Source organism: Monodelphis domestica, chromosome 2 (genome assembly GCF_027887165.1).
Source record: "Monodelphis domestica isolate mMonDom1 chromosome 2, mMonDom1.pri, whole genome shotgun sequence".
Lineage (NCBI taxonomy): Eukaryota > Metazoa > Chordata > Mammalia > Didelphimorphia > Didelphidae > Monodelphis > Monodelphis domestica.
The window spans coordinates 185,594,950-185,608,940 of record NC_077228.1 but is presented as its reverse complement, the minus strand read 5'-3'; the positions used below and the strand labels follow the sequence as shown (position 1 = coordinate 185,608,940).

Below are 13,991 nucleotides of genomic sequence, written 5' to 3'. Positions count from 1 at the left end.
AGAGTTTGTTTTCCTTTGATGTAAAAAAGACTTCACAAAAATATTATATGTGCATATCCATTTATCTTACTATATATTAAGGACCTACTAATACAGTCTATGACACACTGTGTTGTGCAATGGGAGATTACTGGGTTTGAAAGCAGACTTGAGTTCAAATCCTGGCTCTTCCCCATTAGATTGTGAACTCCTTGAGAGCAGAGACTATTTTTTGCCTTTCTTTGTATGTGGCATATAATAGATACTTAATAAATATTTATCAACTTGTTAATTTACTACTAACTTGCAATGTGACTCTTGAGCAAGACACTTAACCTTTATTGAGGATCTCAGTTTCCTCATCTGTAAAAATGAAAGGATTAGACTATATCAAACAGCCAATAAACATTTAGTAAGTACCTAACAAGTGACAGGTATTGTGCTAAATACTGGAGGGTGAAAGGAGAAGAAAAAAAAAACCTGCTCTCAAAAGCTCACAGTCTAGATGGATGGATGGATGGATGGATGGATGGATGAAAAAATGAATTCTAAAAGCCCTTTCAACTTTAAATCTATAACCTTGTGAGAAAACAAAGATAATTAAAATGTAGTTCTGTAGCTCTCCATTAAAGATGACAAAATAATATGCATATGCAAACAGATAAATATGTGTGTGTATAGTTATAAATAATGGCATCCCCAATGGAAAATATGATATAAAGAGCCTCATTTGTAGTTGAAAGAGACTGTGAGAATAAGCTTTTTAAAACCAGAACATTATTTGTCTTTATAACCCCTTTTTTGTCCCTTTAACAGAGGTTGTCCTAAATTTTGATTTTGAAAGAAAGCATTTTGCATGCTGGGAAGCACAAACCATAAGGAGAGTAATTATAATGGCATTTAAATAATTCACTTGCGTTTCTTTGCCAACAAAATAAAATATACTTCCCTCCTGTGTTTGGGTAAGCTATAAAATTTATCTTACAGTTTACTATTATTATAAAGAAGAAAACAAAACAGACATCTCTGCAGATCAAATGTCACTGACAGCTGACTTGGCAATCATTCAGAGAAAGCAAGTTTAAAGCTTTGTAGGTTTGCAGATACATCTCTGAACCACAGTTGATTACTCCTGAAATGAGGTCAGATGGATCTCTCCATATAGGAACAATGGAGAGAAGGGAGGAGGGGAAACAGTAGCGTATGTTCAACTCGGAGACTTTCATATTTTATAGGCTGCCTCATTTCTCTTTAGGGCTCTAAATTTTTTACACTAAGTGGTAACATCTTGCTTTATGAGCCATGGAGGCTTTATTAATTAAGCAGGGTCAAAGGGACTGACTCGAACTCTGTCTTCTCAGCTGACCTACCAAATATACAAATCAAAGAGGATATATTTCTAATTCTAGAATGTTCTCTAGACCAGTAAATCTGGGATTATCTTATCACATTGATTATGTCAAAGCTCTTTAGCCACAATACTTTTGTAGAACTAAAATGTGATGGTAGAATCCTATACAAAAGGGGCTGATTTCCCCACCCATCCACTGAGCCAAATAATCAGTGCTTTCTATATACTTTCTATATATATATTCATCTAGAAGGTGAAGAAGTTTCATACATAAACTTTAAACTCTTCTTCATATTTCTCATTATATTCTTCCTGGACTTCTCCTTTGTATCTATTTCCCTCTTCTGTATCAGAGTCATGTGTGGACAGATCTCTGTACTCTCCCTTCAGTTGGACTGTAAGCTTCTTAAGAAATGGGCAGTCTTCGTACTCATATCTGTAGTCCTGGGGCCAATCACAGATCAGATAACAGTATTCTGAACTGAATCAGCAAAATCCTAAAAATCCCTCAAGAAGGCACTCTTAATACAGTAGGAAAAACTCTGGATTTGAAGTCAGAAAACTGGTGTTTGAATCTTGGTGCTGCCTATTAACTAGCCCTTGTGACTTCTGACAAGTCATTTCTTTAACAGCTGTGCTTCCTCGCCTGTAAAGTAGTGTTTGGCTAGAATATGTCTCAGTTTACTTTTACCTCTAAATTCCATGATTTTTATCATCCTTAAGCTTGCAAATTGTGCCATCTCCTCCAGTGGCACAACAGTGTGCTTCCAGATCTGTAAAATGTGTCCATGAACCACATTCCCACCTCTCCATGGTTTAAGCTTTATTTTCACCAATAAGTTAGTACCTTAATTTTTATGATGTCCAAAGCAAGTTGGGGTTTGAGAGTAGGTTACATTTTGGGTTTTAGTTTTTGTCTTTTTTGTTTTTAATTAGTGTAAGGGATTATATTAGGAGAACAAAAAGATAAAACTATTGGTTTGAACATTTCATTTGAATATTTGAAGGAACTAAGGGGGATTATCACTGGGATAAAAAGATCTTATAAGTTTGATTTCCAAATGGAATTCTCCACTAATCATTGTTCAGAGCCCTTCATCCATGTACTTTTTTCTCCTTAGCAGAGACTTTGTGTTTTGAGATTTTAAAAATAATCAGTTTAAATAAAGAGAAAATTGAAGATTATTACATTTCAGACATAAAAGTATTCTTCAAGATTCTACATTTGCAAACAGGCAACTTCATTCACCCCTCAGCAAAAGAATTCTTTCTTCTTTGTCTGTCTGTGTTGCTCAAGGTTTTATTTTGTTTTGTTAATCTCCTTTAAACTAGCCACGGAATGGTGCAGGGAAGAGGAATGGGGGGGAGGGGAATGAAGGGAATGGAGCTAATTCAAACTACAAGTATACTTTTTAAATACTTTTTATGATCTGCCTAAAGTGCATAAGAAAAAAATGTTCAATAAGAAAGCCATGATATCCAACTTGTTTATTTTTTCATTGTAAATGCTTACACTGACATATCTCCCCTTTTCACAGAATGATGGTATCTGAGATTTCTTATGTAGTGATGATGTACTGTCTTAAGTACATGTTAAGATGATGCAGTGGCTTAAGAGCTCTGACTCTGGGCAAGTCATTTACCATCTCTAAGTCTGAGTTTCCTCTTATCTAAAATGGGGATAATAGCACAGCTCACAGAATTGTTGTGAGGATCAAATGAAATAACCTATGTACAATATTTTGCAAACTTTAAAGGACTATATAAATGCTTTTTGTTATTATTCAGTCAGGTCTAACTCTTCCCAGCCTCATTTTTTCTTGGCAAAGATAATGGAGTAGTTTGCCATTTCCTTCTCCAGCTCATTTTACAGTTGAAGAAACTGAGGCAAACATGATTAAGTGACTTGCCCAGGGTCACCCAGCTAGTGAGTGTCTAAGGCCATATTGAATTCAGGAAGATGAACCTTCCTGCCTCCAGACTCAGGGCTCTATCCACTGTGCCACCTACCTGTTCCAGATATAAAAATCTAGCTACGATTAAATGAAATTATAGATGTGAAGATCTTTGAAATCTTTTAAAAGTGCTGTATAAATGTTAGCTGTTATTTATACTTGTCAACATTTTTTAAAAAGGCAACTTTCCTGTTTCTAAAAGGGCTTGGTAAGAAAAGTTAAAACTGTTCAGACCTCCTATGGTAACATGCCATTAGTCTCCAAAAAAAAAGTTGGTTTCTCATTAAAACAGTTTTAAAATATATTAATAACATAGATAGCAGGCAATAGAATTGTGACTCATTATGTCGCAGGGAGAAAGCTATCAGGATTCCTCACTTTAAAGGTATCTTGCCTGTTCAAGTTGTCTGTAAATACCTAATCACATTCACTAGATCACCAAGATGAAAGTGTTGATGGCATTCTTCCCCACAAGATGACATCCCATTCTTTCTTTAAAAGCAGAGAAGTATAGCATAAACTTAAAAAAAGATTTTTTCCCCATTATCTACTTTTCTTCTCATTTCAACTACATTGATTTCATTTATGCAAAAGCTTTTCAATTTTATGCAGAGTAGTACACTTTATCTTCTAAGATTAACTCATATCCCATTTAGTTTAGAATTCTCCCCCTACTCATGCATTCTCCTCTAATTTATTGATCATTTATATGCATTGATTATAAAATATTTATTATAGTTAATATGTTATGTTTATTATTATATAGTCACACACTGTGTAACTTTTTATATTTGCATACATTTGGAGCTTATTGTGGGGTCTATTAAAGATGAACTAATTCCTACCAAATTGCTTTCCAGTTTTCCCAGAAGTTTTGGTTATCCTTAACACTAATAATTGGCGACCTTGGTTTAAAAAAAGGTATCAAGATAGTTAACAATATTTTATATTATATTACACAGATATTATATATGACAATACTAAATTGGTTTTTTTACCTACATGATTTCCTCAATAACTTTTTATTTGTTAACTAATAGAAAAGAGTTTTGATAATTACTACTTGCTAGAATAATTTGAGGATCTGGCCATACTAAGTTCTCTTCATTTTGTCTTAAAAATATCATTTCCTTTGACATCCTCAACCTTTAATTCTACCAGTTGAATTTTATCATTTTTTTTCTCTGATATATAACCAAGTAAGTTGCTTGGAAATCCTCTCAGAGGAAGACTTCTTTGGAGTTGAATTGACATCTCTATAAATGGCTAAGATGATGATCTGGAAACGTCTTACTGTTTTCTCTGTTTCTCTTCAGTCATGTAACACAGACCACATCGTGGATCCACCCTGTGACAAGTGCGCTGAACTTGTCCTGCTCAGAAGAGAATGAAGAAGATTGCCCCAGAGACCCTCCCAACCAAAAGAGTTGATAGTTTCTGATAGACAATAGCATCATTTTCAGAATAGCTTAAACTAGTGAAACTGGCATCCAGCATGCAGTGGGGACAAACCGTATGTCATTTGTAGAAGTTGTGAAATAGAGGCAATGAATTTGTCCTTTTTGTTTAAACCAAACATCCTATTTAAGTGTACGCACATTCCCTGTTCAGTTCATTTCAACACTTACCCCTAGGATAATCCACTGGTGATATGCTAATAGTTTTTTAAAAACAATAATCTTTTCAGGTTTTTCTAAATGGCAAGGAATTGTTTCTTTGCAAGATTATATGAGCTATTCTTCCTTTGGAAATAGCTGTGATAGCTTTGAAAATGATTTGTATTTAAATTGCCTTTTGAAAAATTATATGAATGTTTTTACATTTTCATTTAAACACTATTTGATAATACCTTATTTCATTATATTTATGTCTCATCATAATTTGAAGTCCAAGTTGCTATGGGTGTCTGCCAGTATGAGGAAGCATCGACAGTGCCCATCTGAAAACACTCAGGAATTCATAAAACAACATTCCATAAATGAATGCTAATTTCATAACTATACCCACAGTGGCCTCAGAGAGTAGAGGGCATCCGTGAGTCACCCATGCTCTCTATATAATGACATTACTTTCTTGAGGCATATTTTTCATTTATTCATTCAACAAATATCCATCAGGTGTCTACCACGTTCATACCTTTTCCTTCTACTTCCCCTTTCTTCTGTTTCTTCACCAGGCAGGGGGAGATTTCATGAAATTTCCTCCATTATCTGAGAATTTTCTCTAGTAGAGCACAAGACTTCCCACTGAAACTGAATATTCATCCAGGAAAGTCCCTAATGTCGAAGCGGTGTTTCTTGGGACTGGGGGTAGGGAGTGAATAGAAGGAGAATTTGCCAGCCAGACTCTTTATACCTCTTGTGACTCTTGGGGTTCCTCTGTTCACTCATGCCTGCACCCATTTACTCAATAAAGCTGCCTTAAGTATTAAATGAGAGGCGGCATGAAATTTGTTGGATAGAAAGTGGCCTCCTGATCTGGAAGACCTGGGCTCAGGTCCTACCTGTGACTCTACTGACTGTGTGACCCCCTAACATTTCAGTGCCCCCAGACAACTCTAAGTCTAGAGGCTGCCGAGAAGTTGCCCTTTGCATTAGAAGAGCAAGTTCCTCACGAGGAGCTTGCTCTATTGGTGAAATCACATTTGTTCCAGTTTTGTTTTGCTTTTTAAGTGCCTAATACTTATAACCATTCATTAGACTTGATTTTATTATAACAGTGGTTCCTAAAGTAACCCTAACAGTAATGGGCCACTGGATCAGCTAGGGAGCACATTGCCAAACCTAGAGCCAGGAGGATCTGGGTTCAAATTTGACCTTACACACTACCTGTGTGACTCCAGGCAAATCACTTCATCTGGATTGCCCAGCCCTTGTTGCTCTTCTGTCTTGGAATTGATACAAGATAGAAAGTGAAGGACTACTGAATCTCAAGCTCCAAATCATTCCTTCCTAACACGCTGGAATAAAAGGGGAAAACATTATACATACCCGCAGAACGCCAGATGAAAAAGAGAGGCAGTGAATATTTAGATGCTTAACCCGCTTTGTTCTAAAACCAGTTTCACAGTGATATAGGAGCCTTAATCTGTGAGGCCTTAACAGGCATCCGGGCATGCAGTGCAAAAAATCCTGGTTTCTAGCCTGCCTTCCATCAAGCCAGAAATCTCTACTAAATTTGCATCATAGTAAAATGACAATTGGCGATCATAATTAAAGCTCTGCGATGCTGCAAGATTCCAACTGTAGTCCCCATCAGGTCAGGCGAACAAGCATCTGTGAGCACCTACTGTGTGCCAGACACAAAGTACAGAAAAAAGCAAAGATAAATACGCCAGAAAATAGACCCTGCTCTCAAGGAATGTACAACCTAAAGAGGGAGACAACATGCAAACAACTATGTATATGTAATTCAGTTCAATAAATATTTTATCAGATGTCTACTATATGGCAACCTGTGAGCCATGAAACTTTTTTTTAATACTTTGATTACTGTATTTCAATATAATTGATTTTCTCTATGATCCTGTGCTTTCTGTTTCTTGAGTTTAAAAACATGACTTTGAGAAGGGTCTGTAGATTTCACAGGTGGCCAAAGAGGCCTCACACACACACACACACACACACACACACTTCAGAACCCCTGATTTAGGACAACACCTCCATTTTACAGATGAGGAAACTGAGGTCCAAAGAAGGAAATGACTTGCTCACTAACCAACTAATGAGTGATGAAGCAGAAACCAAAACCCAAGTCAGGTTCCAACTTAACATTAGTCTTCACATGCATCTCGCTTAGCTTGACGTTCCAGGGCTGGATTGCAAATGAACATGAGCACCTTACGCAAGTCACTGAATCTTTCTGGGTCCCAACTTCATCCACAAAATCTAGCTGGGGAGACGTGGAGTAATAGATGCTCTCTGAGAACCTTTTGGGGTCTAAAACTATAATCCATATAGAAATATATTTGGACCCTTATGTAAGTATATCTGGAGAAATAGAAGCAGATAGAAAGAGCAAATATAAGCGTTTGTTGTTTGGTCTTTTTTCAATCAGGTCCAACTCTTCCGGACCCCATTTGGAGTTTTATTGACAAAGATACCAGAGTGGTTTGCCATTACCTTCTCCAGCTCATTTGACAGATGAGGAAACTGAGGCCAACAGGGATAAGTGACTTGTACAGGGTCACACCACTAGGAAGTGTCTGAGTCCAGATTTGAACTCAGGAAGTGGAGTCTTTCTCACAGCAGCCACTTTATCTGGAGCATCACCCAGGTGCCCCCTATTTATAAACACATATAGAAATAAACATCGTTTATAATATGTAGATATAAACATAGTTATAAATACACATACAGATGCAGGTAGAGTTACAGAGCAAAAACAAATATAAATGTAGATATAAATGTAGTTATAGGTGTGGAGGTTCACGATGGCCAACCTGTTGGTGGTGATCATCAGAGACAGTAAGTCTGCTGGCGGTGCACTTGCCTATAAGATCATTGGCTAATGATGTAAGCTTTTTCCTGGTTTACTGGGACCTAAAAGGACTTGCACTCTAATGGTGGGTCCTTTATGAACCCAATGTTTGGGGGCAGCTGGGTGGCTCAGTGGACGGAGAGCCAAGCCTTGAGGGGCACTTCCTAGCTGGGGGAGCCTGGCCAAGTCACTTGACCCTCATTGCCTAACCCTCATGGCTCTTCTGCTTTGGAACACAATACACAGTATTGATTCTAAGGCAAAAAGTAAGGGTTTAACCAAAAAAAAAAGGAGGGGGGACCCAATATTAACTCCATACCTTGAGAGGGCTTCATATATGAAAAGTGCACGTCTTAGGGATGATAGAGACAGAGAAGATCTTCAGGACAGAGGCAGCGAGATGACGCAGTGGATAGAGCCCCATTCCTGGAGTCAGGATAGACGAGTTCAAATGCCACCTCAGATACTGGATGACCCTGGCAAGTCACCTGAAGGCTGCTTGCCCCCATTTTCTCAATAGTAAAATGGGGGTAATAATAGCACCTCCCTCCCAGGTGTGTTGTGAGGATCCAAAGAGCTCTCAAATGCTTATTCCCTTCCTTTAAGAGATCACCTGAGATCCCAAAGTTAAGTGACTTGTCCAAGGTCAAACAATGACAGCCATAGAGCCAGGAATAGAATCCAGACCTGTTGACTCACACTCCAGTGGTGTTTGACTTTTTTCCTATTATCTTCTTCCTGGGTGTGAGTAGAGGTGGAGATGTAATCCTGTGAGTACAACAAAAACTGTAGCTCTCTTTTGGTCTTCACACAGATTTTAGAGTGGAGAAATCTGAGTTTTCTATCAAATTTTTTTAACAAGCAACCTCAGCCTTGAATTTGACTGAGGGCAGCCACTGACATTGGGAAGGACAACCCAAGTACTCCCCTATTCCTTGACTTTTTCCTTTTGGGGTAGGGAAAATTACTCGCATTTTCAAATTAATGCTGACAAGTATGATAAAGCTTTTTCATTTTCAATGATTAACCATAGTGTACCCAATTGAGGATTGTCAATCCAAGAATGGGGGGGGGGTCTCTTTCTCTTTCAAAGTTCAGGGAACTAAATTTTTAATAAAGATATACCGTGGATGGTATTTGATCCAAGCAATCCATAGAGACTATTTGGGAGGAGTAAAAGAGAGTGTCTGAACCACTATAAGTTTTAAGTAACTCAAGTCCTTTGGTACCTCCATTTCCCAACTATGGAATGAACCTAATAATAGATCTATCTCTCTGTGCAAAAATTTTAATGGATTTTTATTGGTATTTTTATTTCTATTGCCCTCTTTTTTCCCTCTTTTATTTCCTCTTGCCCTCTTCCCCCTCCTAGATGACTAGCCTTTATAATGTAAATAATTTTTTAAAAGAAATAAGAAAAATTGTTGCACAAAACCAATCAGTGTGTTGAAAAGAAATCAGACTTTACAAGCAGTATACCACACATGGGGACTTGCAGCTCTTCAAAGAAACACCAGAAGGGAATGTCTTCACGTGCTTCTTCTTTGGGGCCAACCTTATTCTTTGTCATTTCTCTCCATTCGGGTTCAGTTATTTTGTTGTTCTTTATATTTTCATCAGCATAGTCATTGTTTGTATTGCTTTCTTTCTACCAACATTTATGATTTAATGGGCCAGTTTGCAAAATAAGCAGTTTATGAAATCAGAATTGTCACTTCGGAAGAACTCTCAGTAGGCCTTTTGTCTTTAAATTGTTCCAGAACATCCTTGTATGGTCCCATCCTTAAGGAGGAAACCAAAAGTAACATATCCTAACAAAGAGTCCCTCCAATAACATTTACAATTTTGGAAGAACAGCTGTCAAAACCAAAAGATGGCTTTGTCAAGTGTGTAGAAAGCTTCAAAAGCTCTTAGCAAAGTTTTTATAATCTTCCCTTGAGGAAACATTATCTCATTTCTCCTAGAAGAGGCATCTTTTTATTTTCTCTACAAAATGAAATGCCAGTGTTTCAAAAGTAAACATGCAAATCATTATGAAATCCCCTGCTGAAGGTATGGGATGGAGAAAGCCAAATGAACGTTTAACAGTGGGAAGATGCTATTGCCTAATACTTTTTGCAAGGTTGAGCAAGATTTGAAAGAGAAAATTCTATGGACCTTAATTTCAGGAAATAGCCATCACCCTTCCAGCCTACAAGCTTACGTGTGATGGCCAGTGGAGATATTGTAAATATTAGATTCATGCTGGTTGGCTTTTACCATTTGTAGTTCCCCAAATGTAAACTGCCAACATTCTTACTTAGGTTAAATAGAAATAAAAGTTTTATGTTATCCATATGTTACTGAGTCTTTCAGGGGAAAAAAAAAACTTTTTAATTCTAAGTTTTGCTATAGATGGGTACAACGTGAGTTGGAGCAGAAGATGGCACAGAAAATGTTTTTCTTTAGCTCAGCCTGAACGGGCTGTCTCCATCCCCTAAACTGTACTCTGTCAAGGCTCTATAAGAGCAGTTCTGAATGGCAATGTTGGAAGAAAACTATTCATTTGATCCTAAGGAAAAGATCATCTGTTGCTGACAACAGCGACAATGGCAAAAAGGACCCAGGACATGCACCTCTAATCGTAGGGATTCCAGGTCCCTAGCAAAGTAGAGCCCACTGGAGGAATGTTATCTTGGCTTGCTATCAACCTGGCTCCAGGTTTCTTCTCTGCTCTTTCACAATATAAACAAAAGTATTGTTTAGTTTTGGAGAGGAAAAGGATGAAAAAAATCAGAAAACTTGTTATGCATCCACTGCATAAAAAGAGACAAAAAAAATAGATCGCCCTTGTCCTCAAGGAGCTTGGGAGGGGGGTGAGGGGAGGTGGATTTGGGGGTGCCACATCTAACAAAATTATGTTGAGGGGAAGAAAAAGTTTTAGTATCTGGGCCAATCAGGACAGGCAGAGAGAGCTGAGATCATCTGTCTTTATCTGCTTGTGACAAAGGAGGAAAAATGACTCAATGGTTATCTAAATGGAGATGGATGTATTATAAATAAGTTTATTTTATCTGGTCCTGGCAAAGAGCAAGTGTTTAGTAAGTGCTTGTTGATTGACCTGTTACCATTAGCCCTTCCCAGGGATTCTGTAAGAGAAGAATTGTTTTCCCTCTGAAATGCTGGCCACGCTACATAGGTTTGTGCATGAACATTACAAAGTTTATGTCATAGCAACATAGACCAAAACATTTCGGGTTTGCCTAAAATTTGAATGAATGAAAATGATTCAGGGGTGAATGTGACCTCGCAGACCACCTGCTGTCCCACTAGAAGTGGGGACCCAAAGAGGTCGAATAACTTGTCTGAGGCCAAACCCCTGGGGAACATCAGAGATGGGATTTGAACCCAGAGCCTCTGACTCTGGAGTTGGCACCCTTAAACTCAGTGTAATAATCATGTGTTCAGACATTTCAGTTGTCTCCAACTCTCTGTGACTCTATTTTGGGGTTTTCTTGGCAGACTTCATCAAGGGGTTTGCCATTTGCTTCTCCAGCTCATTTCACAGATGAGGAAACTGAGGCAAAAGGGATTAAGTGACTTGCCCAGGGTCACACAGCTCATAAATGTCTGGGGAAAACAGTCCTTGTCATCAAGAAGCTAATATTCTGCTAGAAGGGAAATCTGGGTAAACCAATAAAGAAATACAAACTAGGAATAAGGGCTGGACAGTCCTAGATGAAGGGGATTCCAAGTAAGGAGTTTCTTCTACCAGTGCAGGAAGAAATAAAAGAAACAAGTGCTTATTTAATGCCTACCCTGTACCAGGCACTAGGCCTAGTATTTACAATTATTTAATCCTCACAACAGCCCTGTGAGGTGGGTGCTATTTTCATCCCCATTTTACAGTGGAGGAAACTGAGACAGACATGAAGCCACTGACCCAAAGTTAGATAGTTAATAAGTCTCTGAGGTAGGATTATAAATTCAGGTCCCCCCCACCACCACCACCACCCACCCCCCTGCCCAGCATAGGTCACCTCGCTACCCTCAATGCAGGGATTTCTCTGCCATTCATAATTGTAAAAGAATGGTTAAATGACTCGGTCAGGATCACAGCCATTATGTGGAAGATGCCCTGCTCAGATCTAGGGCTTCCTGCCTGCAAGACTGGCTTTAAAAATATGCACAGGACAAGCTAGATGGTGCAGTGGATAGGGCGCCAGCCATGAGCCTGGACGTCCTGGGTTCAAATCTCTGTGTGACTCTGGGCAGGTCACTTCATCCTGTTGGCCCAGCCCAGGTCCTTCTGTCTTACAGCTATCACTAAGACAGCAAGTAAGGGGTTTAAAAAAGGGTATGGAGCGGATGCAGATCCCTTTCCAAGGAAGGTAGGATAGTGACCAGCTGGGCGGATCCGACTTCCCAGGAGGGAGGTGAGAGGGAAGAGCGTCCCTCCATGAAGGGCACACAAGGGAGCCGAGGGATGGCACGTGTGGGGAGCAGCAAATGGGTCATCCTGGCCGGAAAGTGGAGCACGCCAGAAGCCAGTGTTGGGGAGGACAGAGGTGGACTGGAATTGGATTTCCGGGGCTCCACACGTCCAACAAGGAGCTCGCATTTAATCGGAGAAGGAAGAGAGAGCCGCTGAATCTTCCTGAGACGTGGAATGACACTGCCGGCCCCGAGCTCCGGAATGTAAATCTGGCAGCGGGTGGAGGGAGACCAATTAGGAAGCAATTGCTCCAGTGCAGGCCGGATAAAGAGTAGATAATAAAGCCCAAAAGATGAATTGCCGCAAAATACCGAGCATGTGCTTCAAGGAAGAAGAAAGCATCGAAGCTGAGAATAATTAATCATGTGCCACTGTAGAATTGATTTGGTACAAGGGAATAGCGCCTTGCCACAGTGTTTTAAAGGTGGGGAATTTTCCCCTGCTGTAACAAAGCCTACTGCAATTATCTGGCTGTTCTTTTTCACTGGGAAGAAATTAATCTTTTATCAGCAAAATGGCAGGTTGGGAGAAGGAATGGAAAAAGGGGAAAAAAAGATGATGGATAAGAAAGCGAACTGAAGATAAATACATCATAGTTCAAGCTTTCTATGATAGAATCTTGGAAGAAATAAAATCAAATGTGAATACATATTTTTGTGGGCTAGCACCCTTTCCATGGCCCGGCTTGGCGGGTCAGGGGAGTAGGAAAGAAGGGAATAAGCATTTTTACGTACTGACTATGTGTTGGCCACTGTACTAAACCCTTTAACAAATATTTTATTTGGCCTTTATGACAACTCTGTGAGGTAGGTGCTATTATTATCATCCCCATTTTACAGTTGAGAAAACTAAGGTAAAAAGAGATTAAGTGAGTTGCCCAGGGTCACACAATTACTAGGTGTCTGAGGCTAGATTTAAACTCAAGTCTTCCTGGCTCTACTGGAGCAGTGCATAGAGCCCTGGGTATGGAGTCAGGAAGAGCATCTTCCCGAGTTCAAATCTGGCCTCAGACACTTTACTAGCCATGTGACTCCAGGCAAGTCACTTTAACCCAGTTTGTTCCAGTTTCTTCATCAGTAAAAATGAGCTGGAGAAGAAAATGGCAAACCAATCCAGTGTCATTGCCAAGAAAATCCCAAATGGGTTCATGAAGAGTCAAACAACTGAAACCACTGAATAGGACTTCCCAACTCTAGGTCTAGCACTCTAGGCATTGCGCCACCTGGTTGTCCCCACCACTGAGGCAATTTCTTCATTTCCTTGCATTTATTCGAATAGCAGCTTTTCCTGTGAAGGTCATTAGATTAACTACTTTGAATAAAATCAACAACCATTTATTAAAGACTTACTAGGCTCCAGGCAATGTGCTAAATGTTAGGGGTACAAAGAAAAGCAGAAACAGTTCCTGACCTCAGACAGCTCACAATCTATCATAGTCATTATATTATGTAGTCTAAGAAAAAACTTTAAGAGGAAACACAATATAGTGTGACCGTTTGTTGGATCTGGAGTTAAGAACAGGGTTGTTCAAATCCTGCCTTTGACACTTACTGGAAGTTATGATTAAAATTTTTGAGAGACTGGCTTCTGGGTAAGAAAATTAATTTGTTGATTGATTCAGTGATCAATAACCAAAAAATTAATCCTCTCAGTAATCAAAGATTCCCAACTTTCTACCTGCAGTTCCCTAAATACAGTTTGGGAGCTCATTATTCAGCCTCTCCCTTGGATATCCCAAGATGTCTCTAAGTGG

At 39.1% G+C, this 13,991-nt stretch overlaps 1 protein-coding gene across 8 annotated transcripts in view; it reads left to right on the top strand.

Annotated features, from left to right (window-relative positions):
* STXBP4 (syntaxin binding protein 4) overlaps window positions 1-6,808 on the top strand; it is a 315,635-nt gene extending 308,827 nt beyond the window's left edge. For all 8 annotated transcript variants that reach the window (XM_007481851.3, XM_007481850.3, XM_016430338.2 and 5 more), the window contains one exon: window positions 4,602-6,808. In XM_007481851.3, the coding sequence (XP_007481913.1) occupies window positions 4,602-4,716 (115 nt within the window). In that variant the 3' untranslated portion in view covers window positions 4,717-6,808. The remainder of the gene's footprint in view (window positions 1-4,601) is intronic.
* Window positions 6,809-13,991: the final 7,183 nt, after the last annotated feature.